Consider the following 18,579-nt stretch of genomic DNA (forward strand, 5'->3'; position numbering starts at 1 on the left):
TGTGACTTTGCTTTTATTTTATTTTTCTTTCTATTCTGAGGCATAGCCTCCTTATATAGCCCAGGCTGGCCTCAAACTCAAGATCTTCCTGGCTCAGCTTCCCCAATTCCCACAATTACAGGGTTGTTACCATGCCCAGTTGGTTTTGTCCTTTTCTTTTTGAATGGATTTCCCTGCACTCAAGCAACTGTCTCTCTCCCCTCTCTCTTTCTCTCCCACCCCCCTCTGTGTGTGTTTGTGTGTGTGTTTCTTTCTGTGCTTGTAGTAATTTTATTTGCTTACCTAATAGTCTTCAAATATCAGCTCAGGTCCAATTTTCTCCAGATACTTTCTCTGAATGTTTCTGTCTTACTTTCACCAACCTGAACCTCAAATGGTCTTCTTTATCATGTTCCTTGCAGCCTAATGCTATTCTAGTCCACTAGACACATCTTCTATTAGTCTGGTTATTATCTGACCACTCTACTTAGCAAAGTTTGGCACATTTAGATACTGTGTTAGTCATGGAACCAGAACACACACACACACACACACACACACACACACACACACACACACACACACGTACGTGCTCGGGGGAGGGGCACAGAGTGGGTGGGGGAGAGGAAAGAGATACCCACTTTAAGAAATGGATTTATTAACCACAGCACTTGGGCGGCAGAGGCAGGTAGATCTCTGTGAGTTTGAGGCCAACTTGGTCTACACAGTGAATTTTAGGCCAGCCAGGGATATCCTAAGTTTCTACATTATAAGGTTTGGTGAGCTCAAAGTCTACAAGGTAGGCTACCAGCCTGGCGGCCCTGAGAAGAAGCCAATGGTCTTAAGGCAGTCAGTAAGCAGAATCCTTTTTCCTACGGGAGGGGAGTCCTTCCTCTTAAGATCTTTAACTAGGCCTATCTTCAGTTATGCCCGTCCACATTATGGAGGATAATCCACTCAAGTGTTTGACGATATAAAGGCTAATCTCAGCTTTAAAATACTTTCCATCTGGAGAATGATTTGAATAACTAACTGTGTGCTGTGGTCCAGCCAAGATGTCATACCTAGCCTATGCTTTGCTGTCCTTTGACCCTTGTTGCTGCTTTGCTGTTAATTTCTGCTAAAGAGCCCAACCCATCTTTGCATATTAACTGCTTCCTGTTAGTACATATTTTCTAAACCTTTAGCTGTCACTGTACAAACAGGCACCGGTGAACCTAGCATCAAAGCTTTGTGTAACTGTTCTGTCTTCTGATCATCAGTGAATCTGTTCCTTAAAACAGTTGTAATCATAAAGTGGTGAGAGGGCCTCATACTTTCATTGTATCGAACTAGAAGGAAGCTTATCCTGGAAACATTAATGTATGTGAACATTTGGAGTCCTGTTCGTAGATAGATGATAAAGCCAATTTTTAAAGAAAGGATATAACATTCTATTTACAAAAGGACACTGTTATTGTTTTAAAAGCATGTGCATATCATAAAGACTGCAAGTATATATAACCAGAGTGGTAGCCTGTGGCTTCAATTTTTTTTTCCTAGAATCTCTTTATATGGAATGTAGAAAAATATTCTAAAAGATGTAAGTCAACATTTGGAGTCCTGTTCGTAGATAGATGATAAAGTCAATTTTAAAAGAAAGGATATAAAATTCTATTTACAAAAGGACACTTATTGTTTTAAAAGCATTTGCATAACATAAAGACTGCAAGTATATATAACCAGAGTGGTAGCCTGTGGCTTCTAATTTTTTTTTCCTAGAATCTCTTTATATATAATGTAGAAAAATATTCTAAAAGATGTAATTCAGGTGTGGTGTTGCAAAACTGAAATTCCAGCGTTCTAAAGGTGGAGACGGGAGGATCATGAGTTTGAGACCAGCCTGGGCTATAGTGAAACCCTGTCTCAAAACACGAAACAAAACCACCAAAATTCAAAATTTCTTTCATCTCTCTCCCTTCTCAGAAAACTCGTTGTTCTCCGTCTGAGAGGCACTTGTAATTATTTACAATTTGATGCTTGCCCTTCCAAGCAAATTCCACCCCATTGCTTTATTAACATATTCATCATCCTAAAACTTATTTTTGCTTAACAAAAATGTCCCCAAACTCTACACGAACGTCTCCTTTATTATTTTTTAAATTAACAGAAGATTTATTTGTGCAAGAACAGTCATTGCCAAAGTTAATAGAAAAGGTTAACTATTCGATCCAATTTTCCTTCCCACACTGTTTTGAAAACGTGTCAGAAGATAGGCCCAATTCCCAGCCCAGCTCCTAGAAATGAATTCCTGGAAGTGGGTCTGAAATTAGGAGAGACAGCTGTTGATCTTGCGTAGGTCCAACGAATCAAGGCAGGATTTAACATGTGCTATGGGGTCGTTGTACTGATGCAGATATTCGCGTTTAAGTCGGCCCTGATGTTCTAGCTCTCGACCTGAGCCTTTTGGACCTCGGGGTGAAAATCTGGGCTGGGTCGAGGGTGCTGGAGAGAGTGGACAGGCTTATACTTGGAACCCGGCATCTTGGCTCAACGCGTCCTTCGCTACCTTAGGGTATTAATAAATCCAGAGTCATAATTTAGGGGCCAGAAACTAATAATTTCCGTTAGAATCACTTGCGTGAAGAGCATGCAGAGCCGCGGCCGAACAGACTAGAGCTACAACGGACGAGCCCACGCTACCCTAGGCGATGGGTACCACCATCAGGCCGTCTTACAGCGAGGGGCCGAACCCTACAGGGCGCATGCCCGGCTCGCCCTTCCTACCCCCCCACCTCCACCCCGCATTGTTAGACACGCCGCGCAGAGAGGTTAGCAAGCCGCTCCTTCCGCCCGCACTTCCCAGCGGTCTGGGCTCGGTGACAGCCCCTCTTTCCGCCCGGTGCTGATGGTGGGGAGTGAGCGGCTCCGCCGGAAGCTGCTCTGCGTCAGCCACTCTCCAACCCCGGAGCCCCGCTTCCGGCTCCGCCCCTGTTCGTCCCGGGCTCGCACTGCGGACACGAGGCTTCAGCGTCTGCTACCCCTCCTCCTCGAGCCGCAGGGTCTCCACGGACCCCCAGTCCCAGCAGGTACAGCTAGATTTCCGGTACCAGTCTCCTCCTGTGGACCTGGTACCCGCTCAACCCGGGACTCTCACCTCCAGAGTGATGCTAGGCCCTCAAATTGACCACCAAGACTTTCCATAGTGCGTCGCCGCCGCCTCCCCTCCCCTCCCCCTTTTTTCCTATTCCTCCTTCCACCCAGACCAGGAAAACAAAGGCTAGCCCAGAAGTGGACTTCAGTTTTGATTGTATAGTTTGATTGCTATGGTACCTGCAGAAGTTTAGAGTGGGTTAAGGAATAATGACTTCTTAAGGCTAGGACCGGGGCAGTGTGGATGCATGTCCCCGGGTGAAAAGGAATTTCAAAGAGAAAAGATGCTGGGCTGCTCCCGCCATGGGCTCCTCACACACTGGGGTACAGCCATAGACAACTGCAGAAAGGGAGCCTTGAGCATGGGGAGGGAAAGGTGTGGGCGTTAGCCCTCACTTCTCAGAGGTTAACAAAGCTTGGGCTTCGAAAACCTGGGCCAAGACCGTATCTCGGAGAGCAGTTACAATCTGCATATTCCCCCCCCCCACCTCCGGAGATGGGAAATAGTTCCAGAGCGAATGCCTGTTTATTATGGCAACACAAAATTCCAGGGAGTACAGAGCTCTAGTTCCTAGGCTTTGTTTATACATGAGAAAATATTTAGATACGGTGATTAGGAGCTGGCTATTGCAATACTCAGTCTGTCTTTATCCCTTCCTGCTTCTCCAGGTCTTTGCCGGCCTGCACCCTAGTCCTGAGCAGTGTGACTTGATGGAGGACTGTGGAAGTACCTGGACTTGAACTAACCCTAAAATAGCATCTAGGTAAGTGAAGGGGAAGAAGGGTTGAAGATAGGGGTGAGCTAGTCCCTTTGTCCCTAAGATTATTTGCCCCTGTACGTGGCGTAGATGGATAGACGGAGTGGGCAGACATTGGAGCACTTTGAATCTGAGTATCACAGGGAATGGGTGCAGTGGGGAACTGGCCTAAGGCAGAGTAGGGTCTGAAGAAATGCATACACAAGGAAGCCAGTGCTTTAGCAAGGATTTAATTTATGGTGGGAGTATCATTTGTGATCCGGATAGAAGTTTTACCATATAGAAGACAAACAGGGGCTGGAGAGATGGCTCAGCAGTTAAGAGCACTGGCTGCTCTTCCAGAGGACTCAGGTTTAATTCCCAGCATCCACATGGCAGCTCACAGTCCTTTAAGTCCAGTTGTAGGGGATCCAACATGCTCACAGACACACATGCAGACAAAAAGCCAGAGCACATAAAATAAAAATACATCATTTAAAAAAATTTAAATATTGCTGGTAAAGAATATGGGCACAGTATTCTAGCTTAATTGCAGAACTGGTTGTTGATGAATAATAATCCCAAAGTTGTGCTCTCTATGCACTTTATGGAAACTCATTCATTCATTCCTCATAACACATCTGGGAGGTGGTTGCTTTTTTTTTTTTATTGTTATCATTTTACATGAGCCATCAAGAAGTTGCCCCAGGTCAATGCCAGGGATGAGGGCATGTAATGCAATATGAAGCATTCTGGCAGGGATCTGCATGTTTTGGTTGTGAGCTTCCGTTTCCTCATCTGTGAATAAGTGTCACTGTCTACATAAAGGAGAGATGCACTTCCAATTCACATGTTACCTAAGGGAGAAAACCACAGGCCTGGGTTGGCTTGTGGGACTTAATGGTATACCACTATCTGAGAGTCCAAGACACGGTTAGAGACAAGGCTTGGGAGTCAGTTGTGTGCTAGAGTCCCAGCCCTGCCGTTGTTAGCTCTGTGGCCTGATTCAGTTCTCTTAATATTTATGAGACGCTTGATTTACTCATGCTCAAAATGCACCTAGTAGCAAATCTCTCATAGAACAGTTAATGATGATTAAATGGGATGTACTTAATACAGTGCTCAGGGGAAAAATGCTCAGTAAAATACAGATTTTTGTTTGTTTGTTTTTTTCTGATTCATCCTTCTCTGTCCTCCTGCAGGTGTCTTAGTTGTCCCCCAAGACCGCCTGTAGCAAGCTCAGCATGGGTGGGGGGCTGATGGAGAGGTATGTGGCCGCCATGGTGCTGAGTGCGGCTGGAGATGCCTTGGGGTACTTCAATGGGAAGTGGGAGTTCCTTCGGGATGGGGAGAAGATACACCAACAGTTGGCCAAGATGGGAGACTTGGAAGCCGTAGACGTGGCACAGTGGCGAGTCAGTGATGACACGGTGATGCACCTGGCTACAGCAGAGGCACTCGTGGAAGCTGACAAATTCCAGAACTTGACTCAACTGTATTCCCTATTAGCTAAACATTACCAGAACTGCATGGGAGACATGGATGGCCGGGCCCCAGGTGAGTGCAGCTGGGGGGAGGACAGAGAAACAGGCCCAAGGAAGGCACTGAGAAGGTTGATGGGGACTGGGGGTGGTGATGAGCCTATCATCCACACTCAGGAGGACTTTAATTTCAGTCAGCCTAGGCTCCATAGTGAGATTCTGTTTCAGAGATCCAAACGGTAAAAACAGTTGTGGGGCATTTAAATAGCAAACAATAGTGTAGATTTGAATTCTTGTCACTTATTTGTGGTGACACATTCAGGGGTTTGTAAATTCTGCAGATGAATAGTTACTAATATGGAAAGGTTTTATCCATGAAATAGAAAAACAAGTAGGTTTCATGTTTTATGAAAATAACTTGGCTGAAGTATAAAAGTGCCAGGCGTGGTGGCGCATACCTGTCATCCCAGCACTTGGGAGGCGGAAGCAGGGAGGTCAGGAGTGTGGGGTGATGGTGGAAGTGCTGGAGATATGGCCCAGCAGGTAAGAACACTAGCTGAGCAAGCATGACCTGAGCACCCACATAAAAAAAAATCACATGTGTAACCCCTGTGCAAAAGGAGACAGACAGGAGGATCACTTGCTGGTCTAGCTCTAGACCCTGCACCAAGGGCCTTAGAAAGAGCTAGGACACTTGCACATGGACATGTGTGTGTTCCAACACCACAGACACAGAACAATCGCTTATCTCCACTGAGAGGTCTCGAAGCATAAGTATGTTCATAATTCTACCTAAGTTATAGAAGTAAACATCGTTTGTTATTTTCCTTCCATGTGTATTTTCTACATTTTGTTATGAACATTTACAAAGAAAACTTTTTCTTTTTTTGAAAATTGTCTTTCTAATTTAAAAAAAAAAAAAAAAAGGAGACTCTCTTTTGGTTCCAGTTCTGCTCACAGTGGCTCTCACCTACTTTGGGAACTTTGTGTGGCCCCCTAGGGACCACCAGGGTTAGGTCACTTTTTCCCTGACCAACCTCTTTTCCTGTAAGAGTCTGTCAAGGGAACTGTCATCACAAATGTTATAGACTAGGGATCTTAAAAAATAGACATACTATTTGATCCCAGCACTTAGGAGGCAGCGACAGGTGGATCTCTGTGATTTCGAGGCCAACCTCAAAATCCAGGACAGCTAGGATTGCTGTATAAGGAAGCTTTGTTTTGAAAAACCAAAACAACAACAACAAAAACCAAACATTTTGTGATTCTGGCTACTAGAAGCTTAAGCCACACAGCGTTAAGTTTGGTTTGTTTTTGAAGCTTCTTTTCTTGGCTTGCAGATGGACACCATCTCTGGTTCTCATGTGGTCTTTCTCTGTGCATTGCATTCCTTGTGTCTGTGTCTTTGTATGCTTCTTGTTAGATTGGATTATCTTCACTCTAACGGCTCTTTAGCTTAAAAACCTTTGAAAGACCCTATCTCCAAATTAAGCCACTGGGCATTACGGTTTCAACAAATGAACACAATTCCACTATAACTCCTGATTGAAGAATTTGGCACCATCAAATTCAGGACCCCTCTAATCCCAAGGACTATATTTAAAAGTCCATCTCTGTTCATCCTTCCTTAGCATCTGCTATTCACTCAGTTTGACACGTGGTTTTATTTGCCTACTCGTGTCAGCTGTGGATATTGTGTGTGAACTGCCCAGTAAGGCAGCAGTGATACTGCACTCCAGAGCATGCTGCTGCTGTGTCTCGGCTCCTGTAGCAATGCTTTCCACTCCAAAAGGTCAATGGGACAAGTCTCCTACCTCTGTCATGTAGGAGACAGCCATAGTCTGTTGTTCCTGATCTAAGCCCAGTGTTTCTTCTGGAACTTTGTCTTTCTGATAGTCAGGAACCCCAATAGGAACCCAAATAGGCTCTTATTATACTCACTTGATGGTCACTGACTAGCTGGTTCTGTGATCTTAAGTTCCCCAAGTTTCGAGTCTGATCTTATTCACACACACACACACACACACACACACACACACAACAAAAAACAATAATACATGGTAGTAGAGCATGCCTGTGGTTCTAGTACATGGGAGGTAGAAGCAGGGGAATTTCTGTGAGTTTACGGTCAGCCTAGGTTACATAGAGAGTTCCAGGCCAGCCTGGTTTATTTAGAAAGCCTAACTTTCAAAAATAAATAAAAGCAAGTATAGTATAGCTACCTTTTGAGGTGCTGTGAGTTCTCAATGACTGGAGAGGTCCTGAGGCTTACTCTGTGTGTATGCTGCTTATTAATTCATAATGTCACACTTAGGGTAATATATAAAGAAGGCCATCTCTTGGTCTGGAGGTTTGAAGTTGAGGGGCCATCCCCATCATATGTTCATGACTTTCCTTTGGTTTCAGAGAAACTTGGGAGTCTGTTTAGTTTTATTCTCACCGGGTCTTTTGTTTTGGTGGCTCTGACCCTTAACTCTACCTGACTCACCGTAGGTGGTGCTTGTATGCAGAATGCCATGAGGCTGGAGCCCAATAAGGCCGACGGCTGGAAGATTCCTTTCAACAGCCGCGAGGGTGGCTGCGGGGCCGCTATGCGAGCCATGTGCATCGGGTTGAGGTTCCCTCACCCCAGCCAGCTGGACACGCTGATCCAAGTGAGCATTGAGAGTGGCCGGATGACCCACCACCACCCCACAGGCTACCTTGGAAGCCTTGCGTCAGCTCTTTTTACAGCGTATGCTGTGAATGGCAAACCGCCACGGCAGTGGGGAAAAGGACTGATGGAGGTGCTACCAGAAGCCAAGAAGTACATTGTCCAGTCAGACTACTTTGTGAAGGAAAATCTTCAGCACTGGTGAGTGTCTATGTATGCACATGCACCATACATGTACCTCGGGTTCAGAGGTCACAGCTGCCATCACAGTTCTCACAACCCTGTCCCCTCCAGAGCACCTGCTAAGGATTCCAAGTTCCTACCCATCATGGTTGCCTGAAGCAGTATGGTATATAGGCACCTGTAGGCATTTCCTAAGTGTGGGTCCTATTCTGGATTCCAGCTTTCTATAATATTTTTATGACCAGCCTATGCAGAGATGCACTTTTCTTGGTAATTTCCTATTTCCCTGAGATTTGTTTTTCCAGTATTGCTTTGAAGCAATATTTCAGAACCCTTGGTTAGAATGCCCAAGAGATAGGCTTCTCCAGGAGCTAAGTGGCAAGGACACTTCTTCCCCCTTCGATGACTTACTTCACATTATCTTTCTTAGAAGAAAAAGGCTCAGGTGCTCTTATTGAAGTTGCCTATGGTCTTGATGCCCTAGTGTTTCCCCTTGAAAGACAATAAGATGTTGCTCTGGACACAGAAAGACAAATATTTATTTCTTGTCTTATATCCTGGCACGTATCTTCCTTATTGAGCAACTGCGTCCATACCTGGTTTCTGTGGGTGGTTAGTAAAAAAATGTATGAATGGCTTGTAGAGTTAGCTTTGTTTTTTTTTCCCTGTGAGTTTATGACACTAGTATGAGGAGTTGAAGTCATTCTGGACTTTTCTCTATTTAAGTATCTACTTGATATTTTTCCATATGGCTTTTGCCATTAGTTTTCTAAATTGATTTTCCCTCCACAGGTCCTTCTTCGAGAAAGAATGGGAAAAGTACCTGGAACTTCGAGGAATTTCGGATGGCAAGTCAGCTCCTGTCTTCCCGGAGTCCTTCGGTGTGAAGGAACGTGATCAGCTCTATATCTCCCTGAGCTACTCTGGCTGGGGTGGCAGTAGTGGACACGATGCCCCCATGATTGCCTATGATGCCCTCCTTGGTGCAGGGGATTCCTGGAAGGAACTTGCACACAGAGCCTTTTTCCACGGTGGAGACAGCGATTCCACAGCGGCCATTGCTGGCTGCTGGTGGGGAGTTCTGCACGGTTTTAAAGGAGTGAATCCTTCTAACTATGAGAAGCTGGAGTACAGACAGCGGCTGGAAGAGGCAGCACGGGCTCTGTATTCTCTTGGGTCAAAAGAAGACACTGTATTTGGCCCCTAGGGAGAGAGTGGGGTTTTTTTGTTTTGTTTTGTTTCTTTGTTTCTTCTGATGGTTCCTTTCTCCATAGCTGTGATTCTGCTCAGTCTATTCAACTTTTTCAGAGTCAAGAATCCTAATCTCGTGCTCAAAGAGTTTTGAAATGTCAAGTTCCTTGGGCGCGTTTAGCTCTGCCTTCCCACACTCTCTTCCTGTGTTCCCACACTAACCTGCGCTCTCCCTATGTTCATCTCTGTGTTTGAGAATCTTTTTATTTTAGTTGCTGGCATCAGCTCTTCCTGTTCCAGAAACATGTTGTATTTGAGCCTCTGTTTTTTATCATGGAATTGTTCCAGGTGCTTTGTCTGAGTTTTCTTTGATTGGGTCCCCCACCTACCCCAAGTAGACTGGCGAAAAGGTTTGAGTGCAAGGAGTTTATTTGGGAGGCAATTCCAGGAAGTAGAACAGGGAAGTGAGACCAGGGAGGGAGCCACACAGGGTGTATGAATGAGCTGGAATCCCCGTGGCCATTTGAGGTGCATTCTATCTGGGTCCTCTGCCCAAGACAGTCTTTAGCATTGTCCTGGTGAAAAGCCAGGCCAGTTTTGAATGTATATCCACTGACTTTCACCTGATTGGTTAAGGCCCATCCCTAAGCATGCTGTTAACTCCCTGGGACTTCTCAACTTGCTTGTAGTGGCAAGTTATAAGGCCTGAGAACAGAGGGGCACAGTGGGGATCTTAAGAGCATCACTGTCTTAGTGTCGTTGCTATGAAGAGACACCACCAAGATCACAGCAACTCTTAACAAAGGAAAGCATTTAATTGGGGCTCTATTACAGTTTCAGAGGTGTAGTCCAATACATTATGGCAGGAAGCCATGGTGCTAGAGAGGTTACTGAGAGTTCTACATCTGGATCTGCGGGCAGCAAGAAGAGAAATACTGGGCCTGGCTTGAGCTTTTGAAACCTCAAAGCACTCTCCACCCCACCCCAGGAATATGCTTCCTCCAACAAGGCCAAATCCTTTTAGTCTTTTCAAATAGTGCCATGCCCTGGCAACTAAGCATTCAAATACAAGAGCTTTTGGGGGCTGTTCTTATTTAAACCCTCTGCAATCTTCTGGCTGTTCTACACCCATATGCACTAAGGTACATTACCTCCTCCTTTGTCCATCTTTCCCTCTTTTTTGACAGGGTCTCTGTCTCTTACTCCTCAAGTGACTGAAGATGATTTACCTGCCTTAACCTCTTGTGTATTGGGATTACAAGCATTCAACATCATGCCCCGTTTATTTGGTGTTGGGGACCAAACCCAGACCTTTTGTGCACGCTTGGTAAACATTCTGTGAACTGAGCTACAACCCCAGCCCTGTACTTTTATCATCTGCTCCTCCTCCCACACTTCTCCCTCTTTTTGAGGCCTTAATATGTGTCCTGACTGGTCTCAAGCTCACAGAGATCTGCCTCCAGAGCAACATGTAAAAGGTGTGTGCCACCAAGTCCACTCCTAAATCTACCATTTTGACATTGTGGCACTGACTTTCTCAGCTGGATTCCTGCAGTCCTCAAGCTGTGCCAACTCAGTATGTGCTATGCTGCTGTTAGCTGTTCTCAGCACTTGCCTTACCATGATCCCTAACACATTGTGTTATCGTCTGTTTGCTTGTCCCCCTTTATCACACAGACAAAAAAACACAGTGCCCAGGTACAAAGCAGGCACTTAATCAGTATGGTGAACATTGCCAAGGGGTAGCCTCCCATCCCCCACAACTCTCCAAGTTACTTTTACAAATAGCAAGCTGCATTGAACTGCTAGTTATCTTCCAATGAGTCTGTTGCCTCCTTTTATCTTTTTTTGGGGGTGGGGGCAGTGGAGGCTGTCCTGGAACTAGCTCTTGCAGACCAGGCTGGTCTCGAACTCACAGACATCTGCCTGCCTCTGCCTCCTGAGTGCCGGGATTAAAGGTGTGCACCACCACCGCCATCTCCCTGTTTGATTTGACGCACAACCCTAATTCATAGCTCTGTTCATACATTGAATCTGTTGGGAGGTGGCTGGGCACAGGTCCAGCCACCACAAGGTCACTTCATTCTTCCAGGAGGCGACCTCACCTGGCTCACTGTCGAGAGTGAGAACAGCAATCTGTTTCCCTCCCTTCTCAGTACAACCACAAAATTCTGACTCCTGCAATTTCTGCTTCAGTTTCCTGATGTTAACTGGGTTTGTGCAAGAGAGGTCTCATCATACTGGTTTGTGGCTTTCCAAATGTAGGGGAGGGAGGAAATGCAGGAGATTTATGGGTGTCTTGCTGAGATCTGGGGTAGGGCTTTAACCACTGAGACAAGAGAAGACCCTTGACATCCTGTTCTCACTTCATCACAGGCACACTGGGAAATTCCAGAATTTCAGAGGCCTTTTCTCAAACCTCCTCTTCAAACACTACTCCGAACTGGTGACCTTGGAATGGAGGGAGAGGATGGATGAAAACAAAAGAAAAAGATGATCAATTAGATGCATAATGTCTGAGCACTTCAGTGAAAGTGTGGCCCCGGCAGGAGCCTGTCGTTTTTATCCATTGGGCATGTGTGCCGAAACCAGGACAGACCTGTGCAGCAGTCCAGGACAGATGGCTCTCTGGATGTGCTTCATTTGCTTTCTTTACTGCCTCAGGGTGCTAGGGGAATGGTTTCATCTATGACCTGTAAAATTTACATTTGTTCACCAGTCTCCAAGCACAGTCACCATCGCCCCTCATTCTCTGTCTCACTGGGACAAGAAAACAAGCACCTTTCCTTTGTTGGCAGCTATGGAGCTGCTGCTGCAGGGTAGGACCGGAGCCTATCAAACCAGTGCATCCAGATAAGGAGTAGTGGGCAGCCTTGCCATTATCACTATCATCATTTAATCTTTAGGGCTTAGGAGGGACTCTAAGGAATAGGTCAATTTTTCCATATGGGAAAGGGAAAGCAAGAGGAAGGACAACGTGTCGCTCTGTGTTAAAGGGTTCAGAGCAACCAAACAAGTGACACAGTGGGTTGGAAGATTGTTGTCTATGCAAGGTCACAGCTAGGATGAGAGCAAGCTGGGTCTTATGCCCAGATTTAACTACAAGAAATGGGTGAAATACTCAAGTATTTCCCTACTCCTTCACCACCTGACAGCTTTAACAGCAGATCTGAGGTAGTTGTTTCCCCATACCCTCAGCCAATCCCCAGAAGGCACCAGCTGCTTGCCCTCAAATCCTGTGCTGATGCCATCTACGTAGAGTTAGCATCAGATCCACAGGTTGAGGGCTCCAACCCACAAGATTTTCCACTGCAGATTCCCTTCACAAGCCCCGGACTGACCTGTGTGTCTCATGACTGTAAGTCAGACTCCCCACAACTTCCTTCTTCTTTCTGATTAAGTGCTGGGGCAGCTTGTACCACTCATACCTTGTTTCGCCAGTTCGTTATAAAGGCTACAAATGGACAGCAGATAGAGGAGATGCACAGGGCACGTGAGCAGAACCCTTTTATTTCTCCCATCAGTGAGGTTGTGGACTGACGTTTATTAAGAGAGAACACTGCTTCCACTCACAGCATTCCCCAGCACACCCTTCGCTTTGTTGGTCAATGCTAGCAGCCCACTACAGGGGCTGACTGTGTTGTCTTCATATAGGTATTCGAGCTGAAAGACATTTATTGAAGTTCAAGTTGGGCATGGTCCATGCCTGTAAGCCCAGCATTCTTGAGGCAGAGGCAAGAAGATGGCCATAATTTTGAGGCTAGCCTGGGCTACATAGTTAATATAAGATCAGCCTGGTCTACATAATGAGTTCCAGGCAAACCTTGGCTACACACTCTCAAAACACCTCTGCTCACCCCACAAGCACTATTTAACTAAAAAAATTCAAGCTCGTATTAGTACAATTGATGAGTGGAAGGAAGTGGCGTAGTCGAGAGGGTGAAACCAATAAAGGTGATTGTTAACATTCCTCGAGGAAAACAAAATCTCCAACAGGATGACTTCTGCCAGAGATAGCCCAGTGCAGGTGGCATTTGAGGTTAAGGTGGGCTTTCTGGGTCCCCTAGCCTTGAATACAGGAGACCTGAGAAGATGGCCCTTTTCTCTTGCTTCAGGGACATGGTACCTGCTGTGCAGTTGGAACTAAGAAGGCATACTTAGTACAGAAGACTGCCTTTGAGAGCCCACTCTGCTCCCAGGCATGTCCTCTGGGCCTCACATCACTAGGACTAACGGAAGGTAGAGTGATGCTCCCGCCTTGTGGGCTGCAGGGTGGTGATGTAATACCCATAATAGTAGCCATATTTAATGGATGAAAATGTAGTCACTGGTGTCAGCTTTTCAGCTTCAAACCTTTCCCGGCTACTTGGTGTGGACTTGGGAAAGTTATTTAACCTGATTCTGCCTTGATTTCCACGTACGTAGAGCGAGATAGTAACATCACCTGCCTTGCGGCTTGTATGTTTTGCAAGCACAAATATCTGGCATATGACAAGCATTCAAAGGAAGAGTAGCAATGTGAAACGATGTTATCCAAATGTTAGTGACATCTCAAGTGCATCTTGTGTCTTCTTTCTTCCAGCCCGAGATGAAATGGGAAATACAGGGAGATCCCTGAAAGTACCACTTCATACCAGTTTCTTCCACCACTTGGGAAACGTTTTCACTCTATCTAAGGAACCCACATGTCTTTGTTTCCTGAAGTGTCTCTTGGTTCTGCCTTGCAGTACTGCAGCCCCAAAGATAAGCCTGCCAAGACTCACAATTTTCAGCTTGAGAACAAGCATTAGCCATTTTAGCACCAAGCTTGCATTTCAAAGCTACAAATGGTTCTCTGCACAGTTGGAGCCTTGGAGTCACTTGTGTGCCCAGCATCTTTCTATTCTGAGAAACTCCTCCCCTCCCCTGTGACCTTTTGTCTGGACAAATGTAGTCTCCATCTGTTTGTTCTGGGAAAGTAGGAGTATTGCTTAAAAAATGAAAATTGTGAGTGGGAATGCAACTCAGCTTTACAGCCTTTGTCTAAGATAAGCAGGGCTAGGGTTCACTTGTCAACACTGCCCTGGCTAAAAATGAAACAAACAACCAGCCAGAAGAGGGTCTAAAACCATGTGTCATAGTACAAAAGGCATATGGTGCTCTCTTTCTCTATAAGACTTGAGATTGTGTGAAGCAGTTTCTCTGTGTCTTCACTGTGTTCCTGTTACTAACTTGCCTTAGACCAAGACCGAACTCCCTCTCCTCTTCCCAAGTTGTAGGAATCAGACTATAGACCCATAGAGCAGGGAAACCACAAGCCTCAGATGCAATTTTAGCCAGTTCCCCAAGACTCAGGAATGTTGTCCCAGTATGTGTCCCACTTGCACAACAGCTCAGGGACCCAGAGATCAGCTAGCCTTGAGTTTTATACCCAAGAAACACATGATTCCGTGGGCTAAAACACTGAAGATCTTCTGCTTCTGGGAAAGAGGAGGCAGAAAGGCTGGACCAGGGCCCAGATTCATCTGGCCAGTTCTCTACTTTTCCAGATGCTGTGTTCCCTGCATGGCCTGCAATTGCTCTTGAGAACCACCAGCAAGAAAGGCAAACTGGGTCAGTTGGAGATGGCTCAACTGTCTCTGGCTGTCTCACTTATTGTGCCTTGTTTGGAAGTGGGAGTGAGTGCATCTATACACATGCTCACATGTAGGACATACAGGGCATCAGGAGTGGAGACTCCAATGTCATACCCTCAGCTCAAATTGGAGAAGAACTTGGGGGGAGGGGGGAATTAGGCTCCTGAGAGTTGTAGGAGGGGTGCATTTGGGGTTGGGCCCCAAAATTGTATGACATGGTCTAAGCACCCTGGAAACAAGAATGAGGAATCTCTAAGATATATTTGTGAGCTTAAAAAGTGATGCTTGGAAGGTCTGTGGGCCTGGAGAGATGGCTTAGTGGGTACAGACACTTGTCGCCAAGCCCGATGGCATGAGTTTGATCCTTGGGTCTCACAAGGTGGATGGAGAGAATTGAGTCCTTCAAGGGGTCCTCTGATGACACACTTGTTCAGTGTCATTGCACACCACATGCACATCCATGCACTGTGTGTGTGCATGCACATTCGAGTAAGTGCTTGCATGTGTGCGCGCACACACGCGCACACACACACACATACTCGGTGTGTGTAATAGGTTAGAACTGTATTGCTCCAAAAGGCAGGGGTGAGAGTTGAGACAGAATGTCTCCAGAGGACTTCTAAAAAAAAAAATGTGGTGACCATGTGGTCTTCTGTGTACTCTGGGAACTGGAAGTAGGGGAATAACCATGGGTAGAGACTCAGTTTTCACCCTACATTTCCATACATTGCAAAATTTAAATTTTATTTACTGTATGTGCGTGTGTGTGTGTGTGTGTGTGTGTGTGTGTGTGTGTGTGTGTGTGTGTGAGTGTGTGTTTGTAGTAGAAGTCTAAGTCTTCTGATTTCCACTAGCTCTATCTTTTAAGACGGAGTCTCTCACTGAACCGGGTACTCACCAATTGACTAGGCTGCCCAGGATATTTCCAGGGCAGAGCCTGTGTTCTGGTACCCACCTACCTTGCCCCAAAACCTTATTCTGCATCACTCTGTATAAGTTTCTCAATGCTCCCTGACAGAGCTGTAAAGCACACTCGTCAACTACACTCCCCTCACAGAGCTACAGTTCAGGAAGGACAAAGCTTGCCTGCTGTTAGGTCTCTTCACAGGTGTGTGTGTGTGTGTGTGTGTGTGTGTGTGTACATGAAAGTCAGAAGACAACCTGCAGGAGTCCGTTCTCACAACACATAGGTCCCAGGTCTAACTCAGGTCAGGCTCGAGGCTGAGTGACTTTCCTCACTGCACTATCCCCCTGGCCCACTCTAACCATTTACTTTCTGTTTCCCATCTCTTAGTGTAAGTTGTTTGCTCCTCTGCCTTGTGACAGTGTGTTTCCATTGCAGGAATGCTGGCCTGTCAGGAGCCTTGCTCTGCCCTAGCCTGCAAAGAAATCACTCCCTGTGGTCTCCACTACCCCTTGAAGCAAGGGTGCCACACAATCTGACAGATTCCTGGCTCCAGGTGCTTCATTATCCTCCTTTCCTACTGTTGCTTCTTTACCCATGAACTCGGGCAGCAGGATGTCTTTTTAGAGGTTGGACTTTACATTCTAAGCCCTAGAGGCTATGGAAGGCAGCGCTCGGCACAGCCATATTGGCTCTCCTTTCACACTGTCCTCGCGCGCTGTTGACTGCACACAGGCTGAGGCCCTGGGAATCTAAAAGTGAAAGATGTTTCCAGCCTCCAACTGCTCAGTCTTCCCAGGGTCAAACATGTCCACAGAAATTCCATTACAGTGAGAGTTTTGTAACCACAGGGAGATGAAAGGCTGCCCTGGTCATCACTGACATTTCATAATGGGAAATGGGAGAGGCGTGGAGAGTCATTTCCTGATCTTGTTTGGCACAGAGAGGAAGAACAGTGTGTTTCAATGTCCCCTGGTTTTAAAAAAAAAAGTGTAGGAAGGGTGTTCATTTTCATTGAGAAGAAGAAACTGAAAACTCTAGAGGTTAAACAACTAGGAAGAGTTGTCTATCTATCTATTTATTTATTTTATAAGCCATGGAGCCAGTTATGATTACTAAGTTCCAAGTGGGTGTTGCATGTTTGGTGGGAGGCTGGACTATGTGATATTTAGGACTCTCCTTCAGACTGGCTCCAAGACTCCAGCCCAGCGATGCCTCCTGGTCTCTGGCAGAGATGCTTCTGGTGGTGGGGACTGCTTTTCTGGCTCAGCTTTGGAAGCTCAGGTAAGACAAGGGCTGGGGCCTTGGGTGGAATCTTATTTCTTAAACTGGTGTCTTACACAGCACTGACCTTGGAAGGTCCCCTAAAAGTTCTTCATCTCTCCAGGGGTGATTTTAAAAGAAGGGGAAAAAACCCTACTATCATAATGGGAATGGTGGTAAGATCAGTGCCTTCGCCGGTTACCAAAACTGAACTTCCCCTGATCTCCTGACTCATGCTTCTAGAACCCGAATTAGACCCCCCTTTCACCTTGTACAAGCCAAGGTGTTTGTAACAAAATAAACTTTGGTTTACTCTCAAACACATATTTTCATCCTACAAATAGCCACTGTTTCAAGATGCAGTTAATTTTAAATTTGCCAAACGAACCTTGGAAAACTTTAAGAACAATTTTGTCAGTGAGATTATTAGAGGTTCTAATCCTACCAACCCAACTCAGGCTTAGGTCAGTCATGTTCGTTGGTGAGATCATGATAGGTAGTCCCTGTTAACCACAGGTGCCTGGTAGAGTCACTTCCCTCAGATGCCATTTGCATCTTATCTTTCCCCTGGTGAGAATCAGAGCATGCTTCCCACTTTCTTAATATAGTAAACACCACACAGACACACACATGCACACATAGCGGCACACATATGCAAGCAATCACTCATGCACACACATACACTCACACTCAAGCACACACACATACCTGCACGCATTCACACGTGCACACATGCACACAAATACACACTCTCACGCATATACACACAACACACACCAACACACACACACACACACACACACACACACACACACACACACACACACACACACACGGGAGCAGCACTCTCAGAAGGGTCTCCTCCCTCCACCTCCCAACAACAGACTGTTTTTCTGTCCTCCCTTAAAGGTTTCTCATCTCTCAGCTTCTGAACTTTCACCTGGAGTTGCCCGGACTTTGGGACTGTTTGTTTCTAGCCTTCATCTCTTGCAAGGGATCATTCCCTTGCTCCCTCACAGCAATCTGCTGTCCTGCTTAGCACTCCTTTCCTGCTCCACGTACAACTCTATTCTCTCCTTGCAGCCTGGGTGCATTTTCACGGTGCAGCCGAGCTCGCTGCTGCTTGGGTTTTTTTTTTGTTTTTTTTTTTTTTCTCCCTCATTTGTTTGTTTCCACAAGGGGAGGGTTTGGGGCTCCAGTCTCTTGCATACTCTTAGCCCAGTGCTCTGTATACAGGGCATGCTCAGTGAGTGGTACTGCATTGCTGCCCACTGGACAGTAAGGCAAGGAACAGAGGGGGCAGGCGCTGAGTCAGCAGACAACGTTTTCGATTTCCCAGCTACTTCTCTACCTTTCCACCTTAACTAAGTTACTGCTGTCAGCAATGACAGTGTTTATTGGATTAGTGTTTCCTGTTTTTAAAGATCCAGCGGTTTGGTGG

At 46.0% G+C, this 18,579-nt stretch overlaps 2 protein-coding genes across 3 annotated transcripts in view; both read left to right on the forward strand.

Moving 5' to 3' along the window:
* Positions 1-2,890: 2,890 nt before the first annotated feature.
* Positions 2,891-9,707, forward strand: Adprh (ADP-ribosylarginine hydrolase). The gene is made up of 5 exons (XM_027412690.2): positions 2,891-3,047; positions 3,781-3,875; positions 5,051-5,405; positions 7,823-8,183; positions 8,958-9,707. The coding sequence occupies exons 3-5, from the start codon at positions 5,093-5,095 to the stop codon at positions 9,370-9,372; spliced, it is 1,089 nt and encodes a 362-aa protein (XP_027268491.1). The 5' UTR covers positions 2,891-3,047; positions 3,781-3,875; positions 5,051-5,092; the 3' UTR covers positions 9,373-9,707.
* A 7,040-nt stretch (positions 9,708-16,747) lies between these two features.
* The window catches only part of Pla1a (phospholipase A1 member A), a 35,478-nt gene continuing 33,646 nt past the window's right edge, over positions 16,748-18,579 (forward strand). Inside the window, exon 1 of one of the 2 annotated variants that reach the window (XM_035444560.1) lies at positions 16,748-17,159. In XM_035444560.1, the coding sequence (XP_035300451.1) occupies positions 17,087-17,159 (73 nt within the window). In that variant the 5' untranslated portion in view covers positions 16,748-17,086. The remainder of the gene's footprint in view (positions 17,160-18,579) is intronic. The other variant, XM_027412692.2, reaches the window with a different exon arrangement.

The sequence above is a fragment of the Cricetulus griseus genome, chromosome 4, assembly GCF_003668045.3.
Source record: "Cricetulus griseus strain 17A/GY chromosome 4, alternate assembly CriGri-PICRH-1.0, whole genome shotgun sequence".
NCBI lineage: Eukaryota > Metazoa > Chordata > Mammalia > Rodentia > Cricetidae > Cricetulus > Cricetulus griseus.

What these genes read in the sequence shown, in the direction of transcription:
- Adprh (XM_027412690.2), top strand. Translation starts at nt 5,093, where the DNA reads ATGGGTGGGGGGCTGATGGAGAGGTATGTGGCCGCCATGGTGCTGAGT. An exon ending in CATGGATGGCCGGGCCCCAG is followed by an intron (nt 5,406 to 7,822) that starts GTGAGTGCAGCT and finishes GACTCACCGTAG; the next exon opens with GTGGTGCTTGTATGCAGAAT. An exon ending in AAGGAAAATCTTCAGCACTG is followed by an intron (nt 8,184 to 8,957) that starts GTGAGTGTCTAT and finishes TTCCCTCCACAG; the next exon opens with GTCCTTCTTCGAGAAAGAAT.